This window comes from Aristolochia californica, unplaced genomic scaffold, assembly GCF_029961685.1.
Source record: "Aristolochia californica isolate CCGP_79_NKW_82.1479 unplaced genomic scaffold, dmAriCali1.0.hap1 SCAF_1, whole genome shotgun sequence".
NCBI classification, from domain to species: domain Eukaryota; kingdom Viridiplantae; phylum Streptophyta; class Magnoliopsida; order Piperales; family Aristolochiaceae; genus Aristolochia; species Aristolochia californica.
The window spans coordinates 4,842,115-4,869,560 of NW_027181770.1; the positions used below are offsets into that span (position 1 = coordinate 4,842,115).

The 27,446-nt window shown below is 39.5% G+C and overlaps 5 protein-coding genes across 9 annotated transcripts; 4 read left to right on the plus strand and 1 right to left on the minus strand.

Annotated features, from left to right (window-relative positions):
- Positions 1-6,333: 6,333 nt before the first annotated feature.
- Positions 6,334-6,798, plus strand: LOC137951411 (uncharacterized mitochondrial protein AtMg00810-like). Its single transcript, XM_068798089.1, has one exon. It carries the CDS (start codon positions 6,334-6,336, stop codon positions 6,796-6,798), a length of 465 nt encoding a protein of 154 aa, XP_068654190.1.
- Positions 6,799-8,153: 1,355 nt separating this feature from the next.
- On the plus strand, positions 8,154-13,244 carry LOC137958039 (asparagine--tRNA ligase, cytoplasmic 2-like). Its single transcript, XM_068805239.1, has 8 exons — positions 8,154-8,791; positions 9,045-9,278; positions 9,884-10,471; positions 11,023-11,208; positions 11,669-11,733; positions 11,866-11,995; positions 12,079-12,137; positions 12,873-13,244. Exons 1-8 carry the CDS (start codon positions 8,417-8,419, stop codon positions 13,054-13,056), a joined length of 1,821 nt encoding a protein of 606 aa, XP_068661340.1. The 5' UTR covers positions 8,154-8,416; the 3' UTR covers positions 13,057-13,244.
- A 395-nt stretch (positions 13,245-13,639) lies between these two features.
- Positions 13,640-17,628, plus strand: LOC137943644 (ADP-ribosylation factor-like protein 2). 3 transcript variants are annotated; one of them, XM_068789092.1, is made up of 7 exons: positions 13,640-13,860; positions 14,947-15,038; positions 15,111-15,221; positions 15,678-15,840; positions 16,874-16,954; positions 17,122-17,260; positions 17,391-17,628. In XM_068789092.1, the coding sequence occupies exons 2-6, from the start codon at positions 14,974-14,976 to the stop codon at positions 17,257-17,259; spliced, it is 558 nt and encodes a 185-aa protein (XP_068645193.1). In that variant the 5' UTR covers positions 13,640-13,860; positions 14,947-14,973; the 3' UTR covers position 17,260; positions 17,391-17,628. The 3 variants fall into 3 exon arrangements, with proteins under 3 accessions (XP_068645193.1, XP_068645190.1, XP_068645196.1); XM_068789089.1 differs by lacking the exon at positions 17,391-17,628 and having other exon boundaries at positions 17,122-17,322; XM_068789095.1 differs by lacking the exon at positions 17,391-17,628 and having other exon boundaries at positions 16,874-16,980; positions 17,122-17,206.
- A 371-nt stretch (positions 17,629-17,999) lies between these two features.
- Positions 18,000-21,377, plus strand: LOC137943637 (ras-related protein RABA5d-like). The gene is made up of 2 exons (XM_068789086.1): positions 18,000-18,626; positions 20,939-21,377. The coding sequence occupies exons 1-2, from the start codon at positions 18,299-18,301 to the stop codon at positions 21,253-21,255; spliced, it is 645 nt and encodes a 214-aa protein (XP_068645187.1). The 5' UTR covers positions 18,000-18,298; the 3' UTR covers positions 21,256-21,377.
- A 112-nt stretch (positions 21,378-21,489) lies between these two features.
- On the minus strand, positions 21,490-23,571 carry LOC137943626 (pirin-like protein). Of its 3 annotated transcripts, none has more exons than XR_011110767.1 (7): positions 23,424-23,571; positions 23,281-23,330; positions 23,154-23,192; positions 22,963-23,054; positions 22,745-22,848; positions 21,989-22,527; positions 21,490-21,835 (listed from the first exon to the last, which is right to left on the minus strand). XR_011110767.1 is itself a non-coding variant. In XM_068789084.1 (6 exons), exons 1-6 carry the CDS (start codon positions 23,540-23,542, stop codon positions 22,041-22,043), a joined length of 891 nt encoding a protein of 296 aa, XP_068645185.1. In that variant the 5' UTR covers positions 23,543-23,571; the 3' UTR covers positions 21,490-22,040. The 3 variants fall into 3 exon arrangements, 1 of the variants encoding a protein (XP_068645185.1); XR_011110768.1 differs by having other exon boundaries at positions 21,490-21,897; XM_068789084.1 differs by having other exon boundaries at positions 21,490-22,527.
- Between the last annotated feature and the right edge of the window lie 3,875 nt (positions 23,572-27,446).

A 27,446-nucleotide genomic window follows, 5' to 3' on the forward strand; every position in this document is an offset into this window, starting at 1 on the left:
TAACAAAAACCCTAAAAAATCACCCTCCTAAATCGGCTTTTGAGATTCAAATTCGGGTTTGGACGGTGAATAGGGCTTCGGTTTTGAGAGAAGGGGCAGCGAGAGGATGAACAGAGGGGAACGGAGAAGAAGAACAAGAGATGAGGTTGAGACGAAGAGAGAGCGGTTGAGAGGGGGGCGTCGAGGCCGAGGCCGATCGGCAGCAGCAGGGAGTAGCCAAGGCTAAGCGGCGGTAGCAGGGGAGCGGTCGTGGTAGAGTGGCGTCAGTAAGGGAGCGGCCGAGGCCGAGCAACAGCAGCAGGGGAGCGGTCGTTGCCGAGGAGAGGCGAGGGGAGAGGCGGCAGTAGGAGCGAGGGCGAGAGGAGAGGAGAGGAGAAAAATTGAGGAAGCAACATTTGAACAAAAAAAATATAACGAAGGGCTTACGTGGAGTGAGCTGACGGGGCAATGAGGGAAATTGATAATGATGTGTCAGATGACATGTGTGTAAAAATAATGATGTGGCAGCCCATGTGTTCAACTACCATACCGCACTGATGAGGTGTCGACACGTAAGTGGTCAAAGCTTACGTGTCGCCTTTGATTGTCCACATATACAGTGAACTGGTCAAAGTTCGGTAGTTTTGCAAATAAGTTGAAATCGTCGTTGTTTTCATAAATAAGTTTTTTCAAATTGGTATTTTGGTAAAATTCCCTTGTTATTTTGATTCTTATTGATTTAAGTTTATAATTTGTACATCTCGTTTAGGATGGCCAACTTATGCTTTTACATAAGATTGGGTTAATATCTTTCCTTTTAAGTTCCCAAGTTGTGCACTTTTTGTTATGCTTGATGAGAGAAGACTGATGTGCTTAAGTTGAGTAGGTGCTTGATGAGCTTGAAGGCCAAATTTTAGTCCAACCAATCTTTTGTTTGTTAGAACAATGGCCTTTTGGTCTTGGACAATGGTGAGCAGTTATGCCGAATATAGTGTGGTTGATACGAAGGTGGTGCATGGGGGTTAGGGTATGGTTGTCGGTATGAGTAATAGTTCACTTATTTGGAGGTGTTAGAGTTAGGGTTTGAAAAGTGAGTTAAGAGTTGAAAAATAGTGGTAATGTGTGTCTTGCTCTATGGAAGGACTAGGGTGGGGTTTGTCATGGTGGTGGGTGGTTGTAAGTGTAGCATGGTGGTAGTGTTAGGAAGAATGAGGATTTGTTTGGGTGTCACAAGGATGTGTTTGAGGTTGAGAGAGATGAGAAATAGGAAGCGGTTAGCTGAAAGGTTGATGAGAGGGGGAAAGAAGTGTTGAAACCAATTGCGCTAAAACCTCGAGGCATTAGTGAGAGGCGCAACAAGACCTTATACAAGGATTGGCTCGAGCGATACAAATACAGTTCCACACTTCCCCGCACGGGGAATACCCGTGGAAATTCGGTGAAAAAATTCACAGCCTTCGGGGGGAGCAAGATTCGAACTCGGGACCAACCTGCTCTGATACCATGTTGAAACTAGTTGCGCTGAAACCTCGAGGCATTAGTGAGAGGCGCAACAGGACCTCATATAAGGATTGGCCCGATCGATACAAATACGGTTCCACATAGTCTTGAAACTTTCTCTTTGGTACAAGACTACATTCAAAGTGTCAACTTCTCTAGTTGGATTGCTAAAATGGACATTTGGTCTCCAAGTTCTTCAAGCTTGGCCATCATTCAGGCAAAATCTTTGGTGTTAGGGGCCATTGGTGTAACTTCATCTTTTTGTTATTTGCTCATAATTCTAGTACTCACCATGGTTGAGGTGTGATTTAGAAAGGTTTAGGGTTGTGAGTTTTTTGAGAATATCTAGGCAAAGAGGGTTGGGAGGTTGAAAGATAAAATAGGGATTGAGGAGTTGGTTTCTCCTAAGAAGAAGGGATATGAATTTTTATGGATGGTTATGGACTTAATGAGACTTTAGAATAAGGTGAAACATGTGGGGATTGATAAATAAATAATATTTAGGGTTTTTTGGGTAATAGGGGAAGATAGAGGTGTTACAATATGTTAAAATGTATATTAAATATAATTTATGTTCATAATTGTTGTATAATTTGGGATATGTACATAAGGTTATTTGATTAAGCTTAATGGGATGGGTGGTATTATCTTGGGCCCATGGGCCATTTTATAACAGGAAAGCCTAAAGCTTAAATACCTAATAAAATGGGAAAATCCCCAACGAAAACATTTTATTCGTCGTTCATCTACTTCATTTTCGCCGTGAAACCAGAGAGTGTTGAGCTCTCTCTTGTTGGTGTTTGAACTGTTCCGTTAGTCCCGTGAGCTTCTTTGGATCGTTAGTTCCCGTCAGATCCTTGATTTGTCAAGGTATCAGAGCTAGATTCGTCCAAAGATTAATCGTTCGAAGCATCTTTGTCTGACGAGCTGCACTGTCCGACAAGTCTTTTTTTCGGCATTGATTTTGAGGGTCGTCGAAAACTTTATCGGGCGGTTCTATTGCCTGAAAAGCTACGGGGGTTCTGTTGTCAGGAAGAGGGTTCTCGCTGGAAGGGGAAACGAAAGGGGAGGTTTTCGGGGGTTGTCGAAAAATATTGTCCGAGCTTGGGAAAGTTGTCAGAAACGCTCCACCGGCGGTTCCGTCGTTGGAAAAGCTCCATCGGTGGTTTTGTTGCCGGAGAAGCTACAACGGGAAGGGGGTTCTCGCCGGGAAATTTGCTAGAAGGGGGAACGAAGGTACGAGTTTTTTTAAGCCGCACGTTCGATTAATTATTTGGCATAAGGTCGTTCTGCCATTTGAGAAACTTTGGGGGCTGATTTTCAATTTATGAAGGTTTTGGGGGCCAATCTGGAATTTTTGAAGGTGCGAGGGTGTTTTTCGAATTTTTAAAAGTGTGGGGGTATAATTCGAATTTTTTTTAACTTGCGGGCAAATCTTGGATTTTTGAAAGTGTAGGGGTCTATTTGAAATTTTTGAAAAGCGGGGGTATATTTGGAATTTCTTATCTTGCGGGGGTGCATTAGAAATTTTGGTAGATTCGATCTTATCTTGTCAACAGTCAAGTCAGATTTCGCTCCTATTCGGTTCACGGGTAAGAATTATGGTACTTGGGAATTTCAGTTCTGGTTATTTGTTCAGGGAAGAGGTTTATGGGGTCATATTGATGGGAGTGATCCGGCACCTGGCGATGCTAACACACTGTCAAAATGGATCATCATGGATGCTAGAGTCATGACTTGGATACTTGGATCTTTTGAGCCCCACCTAGTCCCAAATCTGAGGCCTTACAAAACTGCCGCAGATATGTGGAATTACCTCCACAAGGTTCATCGTCAAACCAGCACGGCCCGTCGATTTCAAGTTGAATATGAACTTGCAAATTTCACCCAAGGCAGTCGTTCGATTGAAGAATATTTCTCGGGCTTCCAAAATCTATGGGCTGACTACACTGACATTGTTTACGAGGATGTCCCTGCTGCTGCTCTCTCTGTTGTGCAAGCTGTACTGAAACCAGTAAACGGGATCAATTCTTGATGAAGCTTCGTCCCGAATTTGAGATTGCTCGATCACATCTGATGAATCGTCATCCAGTGTTGTCCCTGGATGCCTGTTTGGGTGAACTTCTCTGGGAGGAGCAGCGCCTTACTACTCAGGCTGGCTTGGAACCTGGCGTTCAGGCTGATCTCTCGGCTCCCGTAGCTTTTGTACAAAAGGAAGACATAAGGGTCGGGACACCAGTTCTGTTTAGTGCTTCCACTGCAAGGCTTATGGTCACTTTGTTCGAGATTGCCCCAAGAGGTCAGTTCTGTTCTGTAGCTACTGTAAGAAGTTAGGTCATCACATAGCCATTTGCTCTACATGACCTTAAAGGAGGAAGTCTATAGCTTATCATGCATCCATTGGTACTTCTAGTTCTTCTGCATTGTCGCCTGCCATTTCAGTCCCTATCATTCCTGTTCCACCAGCACCTGCCAGTTCAACCACCCTCACTCCTAAAATGGTACAGCAGATGATCATTTCTGCTTTTTTCTACTTTTGGTATCTCAGGTAAACAAAACCTTTCTACTCAACCATGGTATTTTGATTCTGGTGCCTCTAACCACATGACCAACAATGTAGTATCTCTTTCAAATGTCAGAAAGAATGATGGCAACCTGCACATCAACAGTGCTGATGGCAGCACTCTGCCTATCAGTGCTATTGGTGATCTCTCTCCATCTTTAGCTGATGTCTTTGTGTCTCCTGACCTGTCGACAAACCTTTTGTCTGTTGGTCAATTGGTTGATAAAAATTGTAATGTTCAGTTTTCTCGCTTTAGCTGTGTTGTGCAGGATCAAGCGTCGGGGAAGGTGATCGCGAAGGGGCCAAAAGTGGGCAGGCTATTTCCACTTAAAGTTTTTCTATCCATTGTTATTCCACGTTCTCCTGTAATTTCTTTTGCTTGTAATGTTGTTGGATATGGCATTAAGCTGTGACATAAACGTCTAGGCCACCCGAACTCAGTTGTACTTGGTACATTATTTAAATCGAGTTTATTAGGCAATCAAGATTGTACTTCTCGTAACACGTCTTTTGAATGTTCTTCATGTAAACTTGGCAAAAGTAAAACTCTATCATTTCAGCATCATGCCTCACATGCCTCCCACTGCTTTGACCTTATTCATAGTGATGTTTGGGGAATTGCTCATGTTATCTCGCTTGCACAAATTAAGTACTTTGTCACCTTTATCGATGACTTTAGTCGATTTACTTGGTTCTACTTCTTACGGGCTAAGTCTGAAGTTTTTATCGTTTTTAAGAGGTTTCTTGCCCTCATTGAAACACAGTTCTCCACTCACCTTAAAGTACTCCGCTTTGACTCTGGAGGCGAGTACATGTCGACAGAATTCCAGGAATTTCTTCAAAGCAAAGGCATTATCTCTCAACGTTCTTGTCCCTCGACACCCCAACAAAATGGTGTTGCTAAGCGCAAAATCGTCACCTTCTTGATATGGTTCGCACCCTTCTCATTGAATCATCCGTTCCTCCTAGGTTTTGGTGTGAAGCTCTCTCTACCTCCGTCCATTTAATCAACCACCTGCCCTCGCCTGTCTTGCATCATGTCTCTCCCTTTGTTAAATTATTCGGTTATTCTCCGTCTTACACAGATCTTCAGACGTTTGGTTGTGTTTGTTTCGTGCATTTACCTGATCATGAACGACATAAACTTACAGCTTAATCCGTTATGTGTGCATTTCTTGGGTATGCTGGTTCTCAAAAGGGCTATGTTTGTTGTGATCCTCAGGCACATCGAGTCCATTATTCTCAGAATATGGTCTTCTTTGAAAACCAATATTTCTTTCCATCTCAAGTTACACTTCCGTCTACCTCTTTGTTTAGTTTGTCGAGTTTTGTTGAGCCTCATCCCACTGCCTCGCTGCGTTCTCCTCATCCTGACCTAGCGCTTGCTCCTGATCCTCCCTCTGCTCCTGCTCCCCTCAATCTTCGCAGATCCACACGTAGTTCTCACCCTCCTGACTGGTATGGTTTTCCCTCCCCTGTATTTCTCGTAGCTACTTTGTCTTCTATTTCCATTCCTTCTGGCTATAAACAGGCTATGGCACATGAGTGTTGGCAAAAGGCAATGCAAACTGAACTACAAGCACTAGAGGAGAATCACACCTGGAACATTGTGGCCTGCCCTCCTACTATTCGACCTCTTGGAAGTAAGTGGGTCTTCTCTATCAAGTTGCGTTCAGATGGATCGTTGGATTGGTACAAAGCCTACCTTGTGGCTCTGGGGAACAGGCAGGAATATGGGATTGATTATGAGGAAACTTTTGCCCCAGTTGCCAAGATGACCATAGTCCGTACTATCTTAGCCATTGCATCAGATGGATGTGAAAAATGCCTTTCTCCACAGTGATCTACAGGAAGACGTCTATATGAAGCTTCCCTCAGGTATGTTTACATCCTATCTTGATCATGTCTGTAAGCTACGACATCCTTTGTATGGGCTTAAACAAGCCCCCCAGGCTTGGTTTGAGAAATTTCGCAACACACTTATCCTCCACCAGTTTACCCAGAGTTAGTATGATTCATCTCTCTTTTATCATAAGTCTGTTGCGGGCATGGTCATTCTCTTGGTTTATATGGATGACATCATCATTATTGGCACTGACTCTGGACTGATTACCAAGTTTCAGAAGGTGTTGCATGCCACTTTTCATATGAAGGATCTTGGACGCCTCACATACTTCTTAGGGTTGGAGGTACATCACACACCCAAAGGTATTTTCTTAAACCAACATAAGTATATTCAAGATCTTATCATACTCGCTGGGTTGGAGGACACATCTTCGGTGGCTATCCCTATGGAGGTCAATGTCAAATATCGGAAAGATGAAGGGACTCTCCTTGATGATCCGACTATCTATCGACGACTGGTCAGGAGTCTCATATACTTGACTACTACTTGCCCGGATATTTCTTATGTTGTTCATAAGGTCAGTCAGTTTATGACATCTCCTCGACACCTTCATCTTGCGGCAGTTCAGCGCATCATCCGCTATCAGCACGGCTCCCCTGCTCATGGTTTATTCTTTCCTACCGGCTCTGCGTTACATCTAGTTGCCTACAGTGATGCTGATTGGGCAGGGTGCCTCGATACCCGTCGCTCTACTACAGGTTGGTGTATGTTTTTAGGCGATGCACTGATTTCTTGGAAATGTAAGAAACAAGACCGGATGTCCAAGTCACGTACCGAGGCCAAGTATCGTGCTATGTCTACTACGTGTTCTGAAGTTATTTGGCTCTGCGGTCTTCTTGCTGAGCTCTAATTTCCTCAGCCCTCATCTACACCGCTTCATGCAGATAATACAAGTGCTATACAAATTGCAGCCAATCCGGTTTTTCATGAGCATACCAAGCATATTGAGGTTGATTGTCATTCCATCCGCGACACTTCGGAGCACCGGGTAATATCTCTTCTATACATTTCTTCGGATCTTCAAGTGGCCGATGTCTTCACCAAAGCATTGTCTGAATCCCAACATAATTTTTTGGTTGGCAAATTGTTGCTAGTTGACTCACCATCATCAATTTGAGGGGGGATGTTACGATATGTTAAAATGTATATTAAATATAATTTATGTTCATAATTGTTGTATAAGTTGGGATATGTACATAGGGTTATTTGATTAGGCTTAATGGGATGGGTGGTATTGTCTTGGGCCCATGGCACATTTTGTAACAAGAAAACCTAAAGCTTAAATACCTAATGAAAGGGGGAAAATCCCCAACGGAAACATTTTATTCGTCGTTCGCCTGCTTCGTTTTTGCCATGAAACCAGAGAGCGTTGAGCTCTCTCTTGTTGGTGTTTGGACTGTTCCGTCAGTCCCATGAGCTTCGTTGGATCGTTAGTTCCCGTTAGATCCTTGATTTGTCAAGAGGGAGAGATAGGTCAAATAGGTTCAAAGAAGAAAGAAGAAAGAAGAAAGAAAAAAGAAGAAAGTTTCGACAAACGGAACTTTATGGCTTTCGATGTAGATATGTCACATAATATAACTTCAAATATTAAACAATTTCTTACTCCACAAATTAGACTCAAAGATATTTAATTTGGTATATAGTTTGATATTTAAGTCTTTTTTTGAATCATTTCTGATTGCTTGATTTGCTTAATTTTGTAGCTAGACCGACCTTAGTCAACTCCGATGGGGATATCTCTTTACAGAGAGATCTGGTTGACTTGAAATTTGCTGCCTCCTAAGCTAGACTTGAATATTTTTTATTCTATTATAATATTATTACATAAAATATACTTATTTTGAAATAGATAATTTGATAGATTTTTGGATCTACAGGCTTGTCAAATGATCTTCTATTCGAGTACAACTTAGACAGAGAGGGGTTCTAGAGAAGGGTCCTATATTTTTCTTAAAATTTCCTTATGCATCCCAAAATTTGAGAAAAATCACCCTACCTCCATTAGTACCTCCATTAGTGAAAAAAATCACCCTACCTCCATTAGTGCTGTATTGCTGTCTTTGACCCGGGTTCGTATCATTGTGGGTCACGGTCTCTGGTCCAACCCAACTCCTTCGGTCCTACTGAGATTATTAAAATGGTCTCCCTCCCGCCAGTTTCCCAACTGTCGAAGAATTCCAAACCCTCACATTTTGATCCCTCCTCTTCCTTCTGCAATCGGTCTTCAGCGCAGACATGGCTGAATTCAGAGATTATACCTTCCCTTTCCCTTTATCGCATTCTCATCTCAGGTTAATCATTTCCCAAGCAAAGCATCCCCTTCTTCTCATTCTTGATCTCTATAAGACCATCTGGATGCGATGTAAGTCTTTAACAACTCGTTTCCCTTATTTTATACCAACCCAGAAAGATTTTCCTCATCGCTTCCGGCGCTTTTGTAAGTCTTCATTGGCATCCATTTGAACCCAATGGCGAACGAACCTGCAACCAACGCCGTTCATCCCGAACCCCTGCTAACTCCTTTCAAATACTCAAATCGAGTAGTCTTACGAACCATTCTCGGCCGCACGGATGGTGGGTCCGATCTGGACGGAGAGAAGGTGGTCATCGGAGGATGGGTGAAATCGTCCAAGGAGCAAGCAAAGACTCCTTCCCTTTCGGATGGGGAAGATGTGACATGTGCGAAAATGGTACAGACTCGACTTCCTTCATGTTTGAAAAATGTGGTGAAGCTACTGCTAGGAGCTGATGGCGGCTTTCATCGAAAGTTTGAAATTGAGAAGAAAGCCCCGTCTATGGCTTACTTGCAAGTGAATGATGGTTCTTGTGTTTCGAACTTGGAGGTACAATTATTATAATCTGTCAACAGCTTTTTTATACTTGAAATAAATCCTTTGCGCATTTTAAGTAGATAACTTGATAATCTTGAGCGTTGTGTATTCGACGTTGTTTTCAAAATTGTCATTGAGAAGATGCTCAGGTAGAAGTTTTATTATTTCTGTGTTAGAACATGTTATGAAGATTAGAACTTACTCCAATGATTTTTTTTTTCGTTTTTTTAGTTAATATTATTGACTTGCTCTTACATACTTTCAGGTAGTAATAGACACATCTCTGTCTCATACTGCCCGAATTACAGCAGCAGGAACTGCCATTTTGGTCGAAGGTGTGCTGAGAAAGCCAGCACAAGGAAAACGTGCTCTAGCTCTTCATGTTGAGAAAGTTTTACATGTGGGGACAGTTGATTTTGCAAAATACCCAGTGGCCAAGTCAAGATTACCGTTGGAATTCTTAAGGAACTATTCACACCTCCGACCTCGGAAAACAATGGTAATTTAATTAATGAATACATGTCCAAAGTTTTCCAGTTTAACATTGCACAAGTCCTTGTAAAGCTTACTTTTCAGTAATTTCCTTACAATACAGAGACATCTGATGCAGCTGATGTCTTTGTGAGAGCACAGAAAGAAAAACTTGGCAAAAAGAAATTGCGGTGAACAAAAGGCTTGCAATAAGTAACGCGAAATCATTGAGTGTTGCTCAAGATAGAGTACAACTACAGCTTTAAACATAGTAGTGGTTTTCAATGTCTGGCTATGTTAACCTTTAAATTCTACTATGCCAGTTTGTAGCAGCATCTTACATTTATTTTCAGCTTGGTTATCCTGGATGCAAATGTGACAGCTACCAAAGTTCCTGTCATTTTGAATGATCATATCATAAGCTATTTTCTCATAACCAATAAATCAATGTCATTGCCTGGTGGGGTTTAAATTCATAAACAAGAAATTTTCATCCATTTGCTATAGTTTTTTTAATGTTGCGATTTTTCAAAGAAGGTAGTTCCATGATGCTTCCGATTTGCTGACATAAAAAAAGGGTGTAACACCAATAAATTTATATTCTATTGACTTCTGCTATGTACATTCTTGCAGGTTGCATCCATAACTCGAGTTCGGAGTACCCTATCTTATGCAACTCACTCATTCTTCCAGAACCAGGGGTTCATTTATGTGAATATGCCTATGATCACTTCTATGAAGGCCTCTGATTGTAGCAACACGTTTCAGGTTACAACCATTTTCAGTCAGATGGATAGGTCTGAGGATCTACATACTACAAATAAGCGTGAGCAACTTGGTCTCCAAGTCATTAAGGCAGCTGTTAAGGAGAAAAGTAATAAAGTAGAAGAGCTGAAGAGAAATGATAGTGACAAAGAGGCTCTAGCTGCAGCAATTAAGGATCTTGAGAAAGCTAATATGCTGGCCTCACAGTTAGAAGCACAAGAAAAATCAAAAGCTACAGTTACCCTTCAAGATGGAAAGGTTGATTTCTCAAATGACTTCTTTTCTTGCCAATCATATCTTACAGCTACAGCGCAGCTTCACCTAGAGAGCTATGCATGTGCTCTTAGTAGTGTTTACACTTTTGGACCCACATTCCGAGCAGAGAAGTTTAACTCCAACAAGCACTTGTCTGAGTCATGGATGGTTGAGGTTGAGATGGCTTTTGCAGAATTGGAGGTAAAATGGTCTAAAATAATAAGCTTCATCCTCATGAAACGTTGTTTCTTATTATATTTTTGAATGCTGGTTACGTTTCAAGCAATATACTCCTGACAAAGGTGATACTTTAACCTGATATCTCATATTAAGAACCAATTCCCCCCTTCCAACTCAAAAAAGTAGGTTCAACCCATAGGGGTTCATATTTTGTTCAAGTAGAACTCTAGTCCAATTCCTTTTGGCAAAGTTTTCATTCTTTTGACACAACAGGCACAAATACCCACATATTCATGCACAAAAGAATCACCCTTTTGATGATAAATAGTCGAACTTGAAGACAAGATCTCTCCCTTGTTCATTTCATCTTTAGAGTTGGCGTAAGGCTCTAGGTATGTGGCAAGTTGGCTTTGGCCTTAACTGGTTGGAAGGGGTATGTGATAAAATCTATTGCTAGAAATCAGTCAACTTTTTTAGCTTGTGTTTTCTTTCATTTTTATCAGGTTCCACTTTCTCTGGATTCACATGATTCAGAGTTTATTTTTAAACACTTTTTTCTTTATGCATTCCAGGATTTAATGAACTGCTCTGAAGATTACATGAAATTCCTCTTTCAATGGGTATTAGAAAATTGTGTAGAAGATATGAAACTTGTGTCAATAGCGATGGACAAGACAGCTACAGAACGCCTTAAGTCGATGGTATCAAGTCCATTTGAAAGGGTTACCTACACTGAAGCAGTTGATACTTTAAAGAAGGTAATATGGTTCTGTTATATTTAATATCATTTAATCTGTCTAGCATATATAACCTAAAGAGGAAAAAGAAGTCCTTCCAGAATGAATTTGGCAAAGGGTAAACTAGATCTCAGTGGTTGATAGTTGGACAATTTTTATTGTCCATCATTGCCTAGTCAGTTAGCTTAGTTTGGATTATGTCTGAAATTTGATGATAAACCAGGGTTGGCTGTATTGTTATTGGGTACCATGAAGTCCAATTTGTATCAGTAGATACAGCAGAGACAGTAATATATTGGTCTGTATCTGCATATATAACAGTCACCTTTAAATTCATATCATACTGCTTGATATCTGCCATATCAAGCAATATGACAACCCTTGGCATGAACTACATTTTACTATTTTTAAGCAGCGATTGGGTGTCATTGCTTGAATTCCATAGTAGCACAAATTTTATCCCTGAGGCTCTGGCAAGCAGGTTGCAGATAAAGCATTTGAAACACAAGTTGAGTGGGGGATCCATCTTACTGAAGAACATGAAAGGTATGTTTTGTACAGAGCAGTGTAAAACATATCCCAGGTCAATGCATTTGAAACTCTCATAATGTAATCAGTTATTAGTTCATTTTCTATCTTCTTATTTTGAAATCACGTTCCATTGTGTAACTGTGACAGTTATTTGGTTGATGAGATCTATAAAAAGCCGACAATAATATACAACTATCCAAAAGAAACCAGGCCATTTTATGTTCGCCTTAATGATGATGGAAAAACTGCTGCTGCCTTTGATGTTATTGTTCCCAAGGTAAATTAAAATTTATTTTACATTCTAAACCTTAAAGTTCTTCAACAAAATTAACATTATGCTGCTCTCTGATTTTGTTGTAGACCGGAACTCTGGTCCAAGGAAGCCAAAAGGAAGAGCGCTTTGATATGATAAATAAGAGGTGATTTATTGATCGATAATTGCATCTATTCCTTGTTCCCTTCTCTAATAAAAATTTCTCCCACATTTAAGGATTTTTTTTATTCCTCTACATTATTGAAAAGAAACTTCGTTTCAGCCATATTTTTGAGTTAAGTGTGTCTCATTTCTATATGTGGACGCCCACACTGAAATGCATGTAAGAACAACAAGAGTAATTACAAACTATTGTATACCCACTTCGTTCAGGATTGACTTATCCTGGATCAAAGTCTACACCATATAGGAAAATTTGATTGAAGGCAAACATTTTGAAATTGTATCTGCTGTAGTTGCAAAGCATCATGGTGAGGAATGGATCTTACTCTTGACCTAAAGATTTAGCTGCAGAAATTTCTTGCTGAAGGATTGTGTTTTGTGAATGTTTGGATATTGGCAGAGCCCACTTTTACTACTCCATAGAACCTTTTCACTGCAGTGATCTCATGTTCTGTCTGCAGTGTTTGGGAAAAACATCAGTATGGATCTTCACCGACAGACTCGAATACGGAAGTTTGGATTTGCTCCATAAGGACAATATTTTGTGAAGTCTCGAAATTGTTTAGTGGTTTTTTAAATAGATAAGAGTATCTAGTTTGTCCAGCCAATTATTTTCTAAAGCTTTTCTATCTCTTTTATCATCATTGCTGCTGATCTACTTTGGTTTCCTTATCTTTCTCTCTGTCTCATTGATTCCTGTGATCAACTGTCCTTTCAGGGTACAGGAACTGGGTCTGGCTAAGGACCAGTATGAGTGGTATGTCGATATCCGAAAGCATGGTACTGCCAAACATTCTGGTTTCGGTCTCAGGTTCGACAACATGGTTATGACTGTCACTGGCGTTAATGACGTTAGAGACGTCGTTCCCTTTCCTAGAACTTTTGGAAGATTTGCCTGTTAAAAGAACACAAAATGTCATTCCCTTGGAAGATTCTCTTGTATATATTCCTTTGACTCGAGTGGAGAAGTGTAGCACACTGGTTAGCTTCCAAGGATCTATAGCTGTGATGAACATTTATGTAACTACTGTATGTTTGAGAAAATAATATTGGCTTGCCTGTATTGGAGATCTTCCCACATCTGTGGCATTGGTTGGAAGCAAGTAAGCAACTTCATGACTTACTGCAATAAGAAGTTCAAACAAATTAATTTTTACTTTTATTCAGGATAATTTGTATTAGCTATATTATTTATTGTTTGGTGAGAAAGACGACGATTCTTAATCTGTCATTGATAGAGGCTGTCACATACCCTTAAAATCCAGTATGGTAGGTTCGTTTTTTCTTCATTGGCAGTAACTCGTCCGTCTTATGAGACTCTAGCGCGCGTCTTACCATAAGAGAGTTTCTTCTTATCTATGGACGGCTTCTCATGTACTTCTTATGTTACGACATCTTCCTAGAGGAGCGCCGGATCGATGGAGCCTTCTTCCCATCTGTATGAAGACTCACTTTTTATGAAGAATTATACTGGACTGATTCACACCCGCATATTACATTAACCGGTTGTCCAAAATCACCACCTTCGTCCATACTCTCTCGGAAGCGTCCAGAGAGAAATTTTCTGTTACCCCTTCTTCCCATCTTTTACCTGGAAACCGTATTTTCTCGCCTACTGTCCCCGTCCTCCACTGCTGTTCTCCCATTCAGACGAACAAAAGCAAAACCGGCGGACCGCGAGTTTGCAAACATCAAAGAGCAATTAGGTAAGGATTACCCGCCATTTTCCTAAATCTCTTCATCTTTCAAAATTTTAGGATTTTCAGTGAAAAACCCTATTTTCTCTGCGTTTTGAGGCTGATTTGCTACCTCTGTATATCATTTCCTGTTATTCGTGAGAACCTCCGATATGTGCTTTCATTGCTCTCTTGATCATGGTAGACGCCAACATCCTGAGAATACTATTAATGTAACAACTACATCTCAAAAAAATTTAGTCGCCCATGAGTTTGCAGTTTCTTTGAGATCCTAAAATTCGTTATATTATTTGCCAAACAAGTTCATACAAGGTATTGAGTGGTCGAACTTGTAGGACATTTTCTACAGAAAATAAGGTTTCAAATGCTATATGTGCTGTTTTTTTTTCTTATAAAACCCTGCTATTCAAGGCATTACTGGGTGTTTCTTTGTATTTGTAAGCATTTAGGACCAAACACTTGTGCTTTCTTGTGGTAACATGAATGTCTATACATCTGTACCATAGTATATTAACCATTTGCGACCCTTGGGAAGATCTGGTTGTCCTACATAAAATCATGGTTGGGAAGTTGTGTTGTAGAGTATAAGCTTTCAGGGTACAAATATATTGAGGAAGAGCTATAAAAAAAAACTAATTTGAAGTTTTATTTCAACAAAATTGGGCCTTTCTCAATCATAAGAAATCTGCTCTGTTTTCACAGAACTTGGGATTTGTTGATGTGGTATTTCTTTATGCAAGTTGTCCATCATTCTCTTCAAGTAGGCTGTTCCCCTGAATGCTCTGTCAAAGACCAAAAGTTCAGCTGTACTGCAGACTAATTAAAGTTGTTTCTTATTCCTGGTAAAATGTGCATTACATTTTAAGTAACTACTATCTGATTTTAGATGATCATATTCATCTCATTTTCTACTCCAAAATAGTTTTTAATGTGTTTTTGTTGAAGCTCCACGTTAATTTTTAATTTGTGATTATGTTCACTGGGGGTTGATATTTAATCTTTATTACCTTCTCTTGTACCAAAATTTTCACTGTATGTGTCGCTTACTTAATCTATGTACGTAATGGTAGCCTTGTTTGCTTTTCATTAAATTAGGGATTTCTAAGACGACTACGGCCTGACATGGGGCTTCTTAGCATCATCAGAAAGATTAAAAGGAAGGAAAAGGAGATGCGCATTCTTATGGTGTAAGTTCTATGGGCACCCCTTAATGTTAATGCATACTCATTTTATCCGTATTACAATCACTGGTTTGACAGGGGTCTTGACAATTCTGGGAAGACGACCATTGTTCTGCATATAAATGGTGAAGATACAAGTGTCATTAGTCCCACGCTTGGTTTTAATATCAAGACCATCAACTACCAGAGGTGATTTTTTTTTTTTTTTTTTCTACCCTTGTTCATTAGTATCAATCATTTTACCTGAGGTTTTCACCAGTACAATCTCGTTTCTGGTTGACCTTGAAATTTTTCTTTTTGTGAAACATAAAAACCACTGTGATGTTATTAGAACAGCTCTAACGAAAGGGTTCTAAATTTTCTGCTTATCACTATGATTTTCTTTAATCGTCAGTGTCCTCATTCACCTGTATTGCTCTTGGGTGCAAAGTTTTCACAAGATTCCTTCTTCTGATTTCTTTTGTTCATTCCTCCAGCTTGTAGTAAATGTGATCCTCAACAGTTAAGTACCTTGGTGTCTTTTGCATAATGTGAGTTGAAATATGAAGTCAGTGGGAAATGTATTGTTGTCTTTATTGCTCGTTGTTCATTATGATCATCTTCAAATAAGTCTTGGATTGCTCAATAACTTCGTAAAATTTTCAGGTACACTCTTAATATATGGGATATTGGGGGCCAGAAAACAATCAGATCCTATTGGAGAAACTATTTTGAGCAAACAGATGGCTTGGTTTGGGTGGTTGATAGTTCTGATGTTCGTAGGCTAGATGATTGCAGACAGGAGCTTGAGAATCTTCTGAAAGAAGAGGTACCAGCTCTGGTGTTCCTTTACACTTATAATCAATTCTGTTAGCTAAGAGTTGATGTTTGTTGAGCTAAAGGTTGAATGCTAAATCTTCAAGTGGCCATTGTTTTTGGAACTTGGTGTCTAAGTTTGATTTTTTTTTTTCATTACTTGGTTTTTTTATCCTTTCTAAGTTTTTATCTATGTTCAAAACTATTTATTCAGAAGTAACTGTGGACGTCTGATTTGACCTTTTGCTTATAGTGGGACTTTCGCCATTCTATCACTCTTCTGAATTGCCATTACTAGAAGGTGTAAAAATTTTCCTTGACACTTTCATTGGTGGGTCCAAACAATGGTCTCTCTTTCTATCTCCAACAAAAAGCAACACATGTTGACTGTTCATGTCAGTGGGTTCAACTCATCCAAGTGGTATATTTCTTTGTCAAAAGAAAGAACTGTCAGATTGTAGACAAATTAAACTAAGAACAGTCAGATTACTGCAAAAGAAATACGTAGATAAACCCTCACAAACAGCATCCTTCCATCCCTTTCATCAAATATTGGTATGATGTCCACAATTTCTGTGCAATCTTTTCTCCTACTAATCATTGCTGTGTCGGAATTGTCCTTCACCAATTATTTGTCATTAAGCCTTTAGAATTATCTAAAAACCCTTTGTGTAATTTAACTTGAAAATAGGTTTAGAAAATGAATTAACATAAGACTTATTAGAAATGATCATATCCAATTATTTTCTTTAGATTTTGTGCGGTTGTACACATTTTGATTATGTGTTGGGTGTTTGGGTTTAAATTTTTTTTGATAATATTGATTATTTTTACCATGGCCACCCCTACAAGAAATTTCTGCATCTCCCTTTAGACAACTGTCTTCAGTTTGTCTTACAGTTTCTTTCTTTTCTTGGTCGGTAGGACCTGAAGTTATAAAAAGAAAAACTGAGAATAGTGATTTGATTTTTTAACCCACTTATTGGACATTTTACAGAGTTTATTAACCAGTCACTAGTTTCTTAATGGGCAATCTTTTTTTTCAGAGATTATCTGGAGCTTCGTTACTGGTATTCGCAAACAAGCAGGACATACTGGGCGCCCTTAAACCTGCAGATATAGCAAAGGTAATAGGGCATTCGACCGAAGACATGTATGATTTATTTTCTTTCTTTCTTTTTTCGCTAGTAAATTGTTTCTTTTACACGCATTTTTTTTGTCTATTAAAGTTAAAAAAAAAAAAAAGTAGCTTAAGAACTGTGGTGGCGCATGATATAATCTACTGTAAATGCAGGTGTTAAATTTGGATGCAATTGACAAAACCAGACATTGGAAAATCGTAGGTTGTTGTGCATATACTGGTGAAGGGTTGCTTGAGGGATTTGATTGGCTTGTTCAAGACATTGCTTCACGTATCTATGTCCTCGACTGATGTAAACAATTTTTTTTCTTCTTTTCCAACAGTTGCAAGAAAGTTGTTTTATTGTACTTAACAGTCAATTTCCTCCATAGTTTTATCTGAATTCTCGTGCATTTTTTGGAATGAATCTCTTGGCAAGGCAGATGGTGACTCAAGACTCTGGACCTGCTTCAACCTCTGTAAAAATCCAAGATCCAATGGAAGATGCTGGACTTGAGGCGAAGCTATTAAGTAAACATCCAACTCTTCCTTATTTCAGATCCATATATTTATGGGATTCAGAGATCTTGCTTTGGGTTTCATTCCAGAACCATATCAGAATTTTTTTTAGAAATGTCATCCACAGAACATGTCAACAACCGTCATATTAATCACATTAAATTTAGGCAAACATCTTCCATTTGCATTGTTTAATCAAACAGAGTACGTCAATGAAATAAATTACAATAAAATCTCACTAAATATTTCTACCATTTGTCATACGCAAAAAGGATTTTAAATACAATAGCAACTGGAAGAATGTGGAGAATGAAATAAATTTCCCTAAATTTAGAACAGATTATCTTACAGAAAGCACAATGAACATGACAGGATGTATCAAGTCATGGCTGGTACTCGCATTTATGTTTTAAATAACTATGGTGGTTGATGCTTTTAAAATTTTAATGAAAGGGTGTAGTGATGAGTGATGAGTAGTCATGGGGAGATTCTTTCTAATTTTTTAATGTCTTTGGAATTTGAATGGGTGGAAGGGACGTGAGAAGCGGTTCACACTTCATCTCCATCTCTGTCGGCATATCGCTGAATTCACGGCGCCAAAACAGGACTTGGACGATCTTGAATATAGGAGATAGAAGTCCATTTGAGGGAATGGAAAGGTATAATAGTCTTTTAGAACCTCAACGACGGTGGCTTGGACACTTGTGTTTGCTATGATAAAAGGCAGGGAAAAAAGTTAAAAAAGAAGCGAGAAAAAGGCCCCAGCTGCTTCATTGACTACTGTCTGAAAACCAATTTCTTGGTCTTTTCTCCCCTTCTGGTTTTCAGCGAGATGGAAGAGGAGGAAGGAGAGGAGTATCTCTTCAAGATCGTCATAATCGGCGACTCGGCGGTGGGAAAGTCGAATCTTCTTTCGCGGTATGCTCGGAACGAGTTCAACATGCATTCCAAGGCTACAATCGGGGTTGAATTTCAGACCCAGAGCATGGACATTAATGGGAAGGAAGTGAAGGCGCAGATTTGGGACACGGCGGGTCAGGAGAGGTTCAGGGCCGTCACCTCGGCTTATTATCGAGGGGCTGTCGGAGCTCTCATCGTCTATGACATCAGTCGCCGCACTACTTTTGAAAGCGTGCAGAGATGGCTTGACGAGCTTAATAGTACGATTCATCCCTGCCTCGCTTTTTTATTTAGCTGACTGCCCTGTTTGTTGTCTTGCTTTTAGAGTCGATGGATTTCTAATAATTGGGAGGGACTTGGTTTCATTCCTCTGGGGATTTAGCGAACCATAAGGAAAACTGATTGTTCTCGAATTCTGGCAGTTTCATTATTCTCTTCATCATATAAATTGTCCATCTCATTTGGTCTCTTCACTTTTCCATGGAATTGAAAAGGATAATGGTGCTCATTTGGTCTATTTTTACCTCTCTTTTTTCCTATTGGGTTTGGATTTCATGATTGTGGTTGAAACGGATATAGGGGTTTTAGATCTGCGTTTCCGATCTGTTTCGTTGGTTATACTTGGACCGTGTATAAAATGTGTTGATTGCCGTGAATTTGGTTTTACATCGTTGGTTTGAATTACCGGAGATAGGATGGATACGCTATGAGTTTCTATAGCTGCTTTTTCTCTGTAGTAGAACTTATGAAAATGTTCGTGATACTCAAGGTCCTGCAAGTCCTTTTAGTAGTCACGTTGTTTTCAATTACAAGAAATGCAAATGGCTTCATTTTTATGTTTCACGAACACTGACTGTGCTTCTACAGTTGAATGATACGTTGGTTTATTTCAAAGTCATGGTTTCTTTATGTTTACATTTGCAGTTTTAGTAGAGCTTTATCTTATGGTGATATTTGAATCCAGTCACATTACATTGTGCTACATTGTGCATGTCTTGATCACAGGCTGTGAGGACCGCTCTTAACTGTTGAAGTCACACCAGATCCTTTTATGTGATAGGGGTACAAACAATATCTCTATGGATTAAAAAAAAAAAAAAAGTATCACAGTGGGATGTCTCACTTGCCCCATTGTTAAGGTGTACCCTCCCAACTTGCCGAGGTGTCTCCACTAACTGCAGGGACCTTTTTTTTAAGCTTCCAGGCATAGGCTAGCTCTACTTTCAAATGGAAAGAAATGATATTAAGGATACCTTTTGTCGATTGCCAACAATACCTACTTACTCCCAATACTACTGTAGATACCTACATACTCCTATTGTTAGAGTCTCTCATTTAACTCTTACTACAGTTTAGAAAGTCCTGATTACCCTTATGTGTCAGCCACCTAAAACCATGTACCAGAATATTGCTTCTGTTTTGACATATTTTCGTTGGTGAGTTTCACATTATTTCTGTGGACCATCATTGATTCACAATATCTAAGCCTACAAGTTTTTCTGTGAAAAGTTTATAATATTGTGAAAATAAAGTGAGTCATAATATCAATTTTATGAAGGAAATTTGCTTATGCTTCAATGAAAGCTAAGGGACTCAAAAGATATTATAAGGATGCATTTTTTTTTTTTTTTTTTTTAATGTTGATTATAACACACCCTTCTTACCCGTGGAGAGACTTGAACCCAAATCTCACAGTAGAAACAACCCCTTGAGATCGTTGAGCCAAGGGGCCAAGTCAAGGACATGTAATTTTTGCTGAATGCTGGGGCATGTAACTAGTTATACCATATTTAAGGGGTATCTAGGCAATTAACCCTTAATGTTTGTTCAAGATAAAGTTAGTCAGGTAAGCAAGTGTTGCTTTTCTAATATATGCAAACAATGGAACCATCCATAACATGGCTCAATCACATGGTACAGTTTCTGGATGTGTGCTTGTGGAGTAGCACAATGAATATGGCTATATCCTTTCCTGAGCACCTTATTTTCCACTTGAAGCTCTTTTGTTTTCTTTTCTTTTTCTATCACTATTCCTCCTATCAAACAGATCTGAGAGACCAATTCTTATTGGGATAAAAAGCTTGCTCTTGCTTCAGTATTAGAGTGCCATGTCAGGCTCTGGAACTAATCCATGGACTGGTTTGACAAATTGGAAACAAGACAGGACCCTAGTATATAAAGGCTAAATAAAGTCTTTTCCTGATTGTCATGATGGCGGCTATCTTGTCCAGCAACTATGTTTTAATAAGAGCTAGAAATGCTTTTGCCACTGGTCTTGGCACATGCATCGAATAGTGGTTCTCCATTGATAGAGGGTTTTGAGTGATCTTTGAAACCAAATAAAGTATTTATCCTATAATCACAGCGTTCTTGACAAGTGCAGTCAGGACATCGCTCCCTGATTGAATGAAGTGAAAATCTGTCTGCACCATTTATCAGTATGTCATCGTAGACAGACTGCTTTAGTTAATTGTTTCTCTTTGCCAATTTTCTCCGAATTCCTTATGTAGAGAGTAACCATTATGCTCTCTTCTGATTAAAGTTTTTACAAATCATGTGAACCATCTGGCAGCACACTCTGACACAACAGTGGCAAGGATGTTGGTTGGGAACAAATGCGACTTGGAGAACATAAGGGATGTAAGCATAGAGGAATGCAAGGCACTTGCAGAATCAGAAGGGCTCTTTTTCATGGAGACCTCAGCTCTTGATGCTACAAACGTGAAGACAGCGTTTGAGATTGTGATCAAAGAAATTTACAACAATGTCAGCAGGAAGGTCCTGAATTCTGAATCCTACAAGGCAGAATTGTCTGTCAACCGGGTTACTCTCGTAAAGGACGGGGACGATGAATCAAACCAAACTTCAAGAAAGTATTCGTGTTGCTAGATATCTTTTGTTTGTTTCTAGGATGGCTACAGGTCAAAAGGTATTTGTTTAGGTTGGTTGATTAATTCGCATGAACTCCCAGATTGGTTATTTTACTTGATCTCGTTCTCTCTTTTACATCTCATTTGGGTTCATTCAATATACATAATAATTTTTTTTGTGATTTTTACTTCAGCTACAATTTTGGATACAGAAAGGCATGTAATTTTGATGGTCGAATAAAGGCAAGGGGGGTGGGGGGTCATCTTTTCAGTTCGTAGTGTCTGATAAATTTCTTCTTTCAGAACGTGAAAGTTGTTTTTTTTTGCAAAAGGAAGATGAGACAGTTACAGAATCAGAGTTCAGAAGGTGACACCTTCTAGAAGAAGAACTGAGTCATGGTGATGATGAAAGGAGGATGATCATCAAGCCAACCTCCCTAAAGGCACTATTCCACGCACAACTCAAATGCTTCGCTTTTCAGCTTTGACTCTGGTGCCAGTATAAAGCAATCCTAACAGTACCCTTACCTAATCCTCACAAGATCTCTTTGTTTAAAATACAAGAGGCTGTGAACTGTGACAGGTCCTTCAACAGCTACCTATGGAATGTTTACAGGAACGCAGCCATTAACATCACAGTCGGAGGAGGTGAAAATGAAATCTAGCAATTAAAAAAAACGAAGAAAGCAAAAAATTAATTCTACTTGAATGAGATCTGTAGTATATATATCAGGTAAGCTTGTGGTTGCTACCTTTTCAGTGCCTTATTTCTTGTTCATGCCCCCTAGTGAAGAAAACCCACGGTTACGGCTGAGATTTCCAGTACTGGGCATTCTCGAATCCATTTCTGCATTTGTGATAATCCTCAATAGTTTGGTCGATCTCTGCTTGTGTGTTCATCACAAATGGGCCATGTTGCACGACTGGTTGGTTCAGGGGCTGCCCGCCGATGAGCACAAACCTCAGCGGCTTTCCGGACCTGTTCCAAACGCTGAGGCCGTCGCCTGGACCCAGAACCAGGGTGTGATGGGAGGTGGCTGGTGCAGTGTTCAGATTTCCGAAAATGCCTTCTCCTTCGATAATGTACGCAAACGAATTCCAGGATTCTGGTATCCTTTGGTGCAATTGAGCTCCTGGCTTCAACGTGAAATCCATAAACATGGTCGGAGTCCGAGTGTAAACCGGAGATCTCACACCCATTGATTCTCCGGCGAGTATCCGGACTTCAACTCCGTCTTCATCCACTCTGCTAATGTCTTCACGTTGCAATTCCTGGTACCGAGGCTCGATCCTGGGTACAGAAACTCAAGATTAAGAAAAAAAATCAATTTTTTTGGAAATTCTGTACGTAATAGATTGCCGGATTCAAAAACTCGTCCTGTTTTATGATGGAAAATTGTATTACACCGGTTAGGAACAACGATCAAAAGCCAACAGAAACAGTTTCAATACTGGAGTTCTCATTTTTACGCGAATTTCACAATAATTAATCAACTATTAGTCCTTACATCTTGTCTTTAGAGGAGAGGTTGATCCAAAGCTGTAAACCCTTCTGAACTCCTTCCCCTGCGGGCATTTCAGAGTGAATTATGCCTCTTCCAGCAGTCATCCACTGATGAAAAAACCCACGAAGAAAAGACCCAGAACACAAAAAAAGTCAGATATGACGAATTAGTGTACAGAGTGGCGATCGTTTATCAATGGGGCTTCTGTTAGGAATCCAAACCTGCACATCGCCCGTTCTGATTGTGCCCTTGTGACCCGAAAAGTCTTGATGGGTAAAAGCTCCATCCAGCATGTACGTAACAGTTTCAAAACCTGAAAACAGAGCCGACGTACACAACCCGGTAAGAGTTAACGGAAAACAGAGAAGCCGAGAAGAATTACGATAACAAAGCCACGAAATGGTTGCCTGACCTCTGTGTGGATGATCGGGAAAACCAGCAGGCGGTGACACTGCAATGTCATCGAGACAAGAACAAACATTACAAACAACGTTCAGCACTGAACCTTAAAACAAAAAGAACACAGAGGCCGCACGCACCTGAGAACTCATCCAATAAAAGAAAAGGGTCCAAAGATCGCAATTCCATCCTGCAAACACGAAAACCAGAAGACCCATTAGAAATCAACGATCAACTATCAAAAACGAACAAAAGAATAAAACCAAAGCACGAAAAGACCCACCTTCCAATGCTCCTCCTAACCACCGCTCCTTCCCCTTCACGTTGCGGCTTCGCCAAGACCCTTTTCACCACCGATCTTGGCGTGTCGAAAGAGGAGCTCTCGTCTGAAGATCTCGACATGGTTGTTGCGTATATCCGAGAGGCTGCTCCTGTTCTGCTTCCGATAGGGGAGAAGTGGAGTAGGAGGCGAAGATTTATAGGCGTCAATCGTCGTGTCTGTTTGCAGTTTTCCCTGTTGCTACTTTTGGCCTATCAAGTAATGTTTCTTCAAATTTTCGACAAAAAAAAAAAAAGACTCCCAAATTAATTTTTTTCCATCCATGTAGGAGAGAGAATGTGAAGGAAAAGGTTAATGTAAAGAAGTTAAAATCCAGGAAGAAGTTTGCAGGTTTGGATCGTTCCACAGGTAACCGGAGACATGTGTTAATCATGATGCTGATGATGTCAATCTCTTGTAATCATGACGTCCCTGCACTCTTCAACTACTAAATCATTCCAATTTCTTTTTTCCTTTACTTGCAGTGGTAATACTTAATAACTGTTTCTGAACACTGAGAAATGAGAATCAAATCAATCTATCAATCCCTCTATAATGGGTGGTTTCAATTCTGGAAATTTTAGTAATTATAAAATAATAATAATAATAATAATAATAATAATAATAATAATAATAATAATAATAATAATAGACTACCGAACATGGAACCATTGTTCATAAAATCATAGTTATTGAAAATATTTACTAAAAACTAAATAAAATTAAAAAAAAAAATTGAAAGTTTTCGAGGATATTTCTCTTCCAAACTTCTTGGGGATGGAAAACTCGTTCCGCAGAATTTTAGTAAACTCTGTTCTCTTGCTGGGTAGCAGTTTAGTAGCCATTAGGAAGCAGAAGAACCCGAAAAAGAGTAAAAGGAAAGAGAAAAGAGGGTAGATGTTTCTTGTGGTTTGTGATTTTAAATATTCTGTTCCAACTGTTCATAAATCAGAACTGGTGACTCAGATCATACATAAGCATTACGTTTTGGCTGATTGATCAATAAAACAAGTCTGATCCGTAAGTCCCACAAAACATCTTAGCAATCTCATCTTGTCATGTCATTCAGTCATTCTTTGCTAATCGTGATAATAACATTGGAACCTAAGATTAGGATGAGAGACAGAGCGAGAGAGACAGAGAGAGACAGTTTTCCCATGTTCAGTCGTTTGGGTCAGAAATAGCTGCTCTAGCCATGGAAGTGTCCATTGCTGTCAAGAGATGACTGACCGAGTCTCTCTTCTCTCCTTTTTTCCTTGTTTGCTATCGTCTATCTTGTCCTCATTTCTCCTTTCTCTTGAACGAGCCAGTGGAGTTGTCAAAGGTTTGGGATTCTTAAAAAAAAGGACAAATTCCACCTTGTTTAAGTTGGGTAGCTGGTCCCATCTTTAAAAAATTTCAGAGTTGGGAGGAAGCCATTGAAAAGCTTTGGTACATATTTCTTCCAGACGCTTTCCACTAAGGAAAAATGGATTTTCCGAATCAAAACCAATCATCGGGACAGGATAACATAGAGAAAAACACGTCATGGTAACCTTTCTGCTTTCATTGGTTCCCACTCTAGGCGGCCACCACTCAACCGATAGAATTTGGTGAGTAATAATTCAAACCAAACACCAGCCAATCCACACTCTGAAGTACTCCAGCCATGTCCCATCCTCAGACTGCAGCTGAAAAAAACAAGCGTTTTGCCTTGTGTTTCGTTCAGAAGCCTGAGGAAGCTGTTCAAGCCACATTGACAAAAACACAAACACCTGATACAACTAAATAAGCTTCGATTTTTTCACCTTACCCAAGTCCTTCAAATGCTGATCTCCACTCTGCATGGCGGTGGTGAATGGATGCTGATCAGCAATGTGCATAGTGGTTGTGAATGGCGACTTGGACTGAAAATTGTAGTTGGAAACAGTTGTCTCACAGACCAGGGAGTTCTGACGAAGTGGACCAAATCACCTTGCACCAAGAGAGCAGATATCCCAAATTGACAGCCGAAAATCAAAGTCTTAGAGATAATGATCTCGATGGGCACCGTGAATCACGTTCTGATTAGAGGAATCAACCGGCCACCATTAAACATTCGAGTACCAGTCGTCTATTCCCCTTAGAATGCAGAAGCACAGCCAGATTCAAGGTAGAAACCTGTCTCATTTACGATAGAAGCGAATTCCAGTGAAGTAACAATAAATATATGATACCCATTACCATACGAGGTTGAGATACAGAGAGCACTGTAATCATGATCGGCAACGAAGCTTCAAATGTGCTTTTGGGAAATTTTGTCAATGGGTTTCCCACCAGCTAAAAGTGAGTCAACTTCTAGAAGTAAAGTTTGGGAGTTGAGACTCCACCATGAGAATGGTGGGAGAGGAGCAGATTTTGGGTAGAAGAAAAGGCGCTTGAGGCTCTCGTGTACAATATTGAAGTACTTGAAAATCTGATGCACATCAGTAGTCTATCGTCTCTTTGACCTTTGGGAGTTAAAAAATGGTCACAAAAAGAAAGGCGATCATTCCAAAAATTGCTAAACAAGAAGCGAGACAAACATATCACCACTTGAACTCCAAAAACCAGTGTCATAAACCCATTTTCCGAGGGGTTGTTGCAGTTTTGTAGAATTTTCTGCTCCTTATCATCTTTTTTTTTTTTTGTGGGTAATAGAGGAGAGGACACACTACCCTCCCCCTCTCTTTCATCACTAGTTGTACTCTTTGGTTCATCGAGAAAGAGAGGGTAGGTCCCTTCCCCTGTACAAATATAACTCTTATTTCTTAAAAGGCTAGGGAGGCCTCACTAGCTACCCACGAAGTTGGGAGGAGCAAGGACTTCTAACTTGCCTCCAAAAGAAGCTGTCACCACTCATTCCCAGTGGCACCTGGTCCTTTCTTCCTTCTTTCATTCCATTTTTCCTCTTTCACTAAAGCTTCTCCCCATTTCCATTGTCGTCTCCGGTGATGCTGTCGCTATCTGGTTACCATTGTATTGCAAGGTATGAACAAGAAGATCCAAAAAATAAGCATGAACATTAAAAATATAAAGTAATGGATATCCATGGCAAGATATATTTACGAAGCCTCAAAATAGGCTTTTATGCTACTGCCCTCATGTGAGTCTTGTATCTGTGAAACTGGGAACATTTCTATTTGAGGCGCCATAGGTTGGATTAGAGGCATTGGGTGAGATTTTCTCTATTTTTTCAATATTCAGTGCCAATTATTATGTATTTTTTTATGTATGCACTATAAATTATTATTAGTTGATACCTTTTGATAATAGTAAATGTTGCTTTTTAGTTTATTTCTACTGACAAGTGAGTAAAATGACTAACAACAACAAGATTTTATCAGAATAATGTTGCTATTTACCAAATTGCTAATTCTAGGTAGCATAGCAAAAACGTTATCTATTTTGAAAGCTTTTTTTAATGCATTTTAAAATTTTAGTTTATCTAAGATTTTATATTGAGATTGAGTTTGAAATCTTTCTTTGCACTTGACTTCAGATCATAGGACTACCCTAATGCAGTGTATATGACTAAGGATAATTGTTGAGATTTTCCCTCCTAATGGTCTATCTGTTTCCCTTTCTCTCTCTCTCTTTTTGTCCATTGCCTTCATTTAGTAGAGTTCAATTTTATGTGCAGGTTTGAGGCCAGTGGAAGCCCCTGAGATATGGGAGCGTATTGCATAAGCTTGAGAAAGCAAGCTTTTTCATCATATATTTATGAATACTTCTAAAATTGCTTTATGCTTTTTTGCATTTGTTGATATTCTTGCTAGGTGTATGTTTTTGTTAGGGTAATAAACATGATTGATGGATTTTCATATCAATGTAATATTTTGCAGTACTTATTTTTTTTCACAAATGTGATGCTAGTACAGAGCCTAAGATGACTATTTTCTTTGCAAGTGCCTTGAGGTGTTAGGGGAATATATAACTAGCTACATTGAGTTGTATTATTTCTATTTTATTGAGAAGACTTTGTGGCCT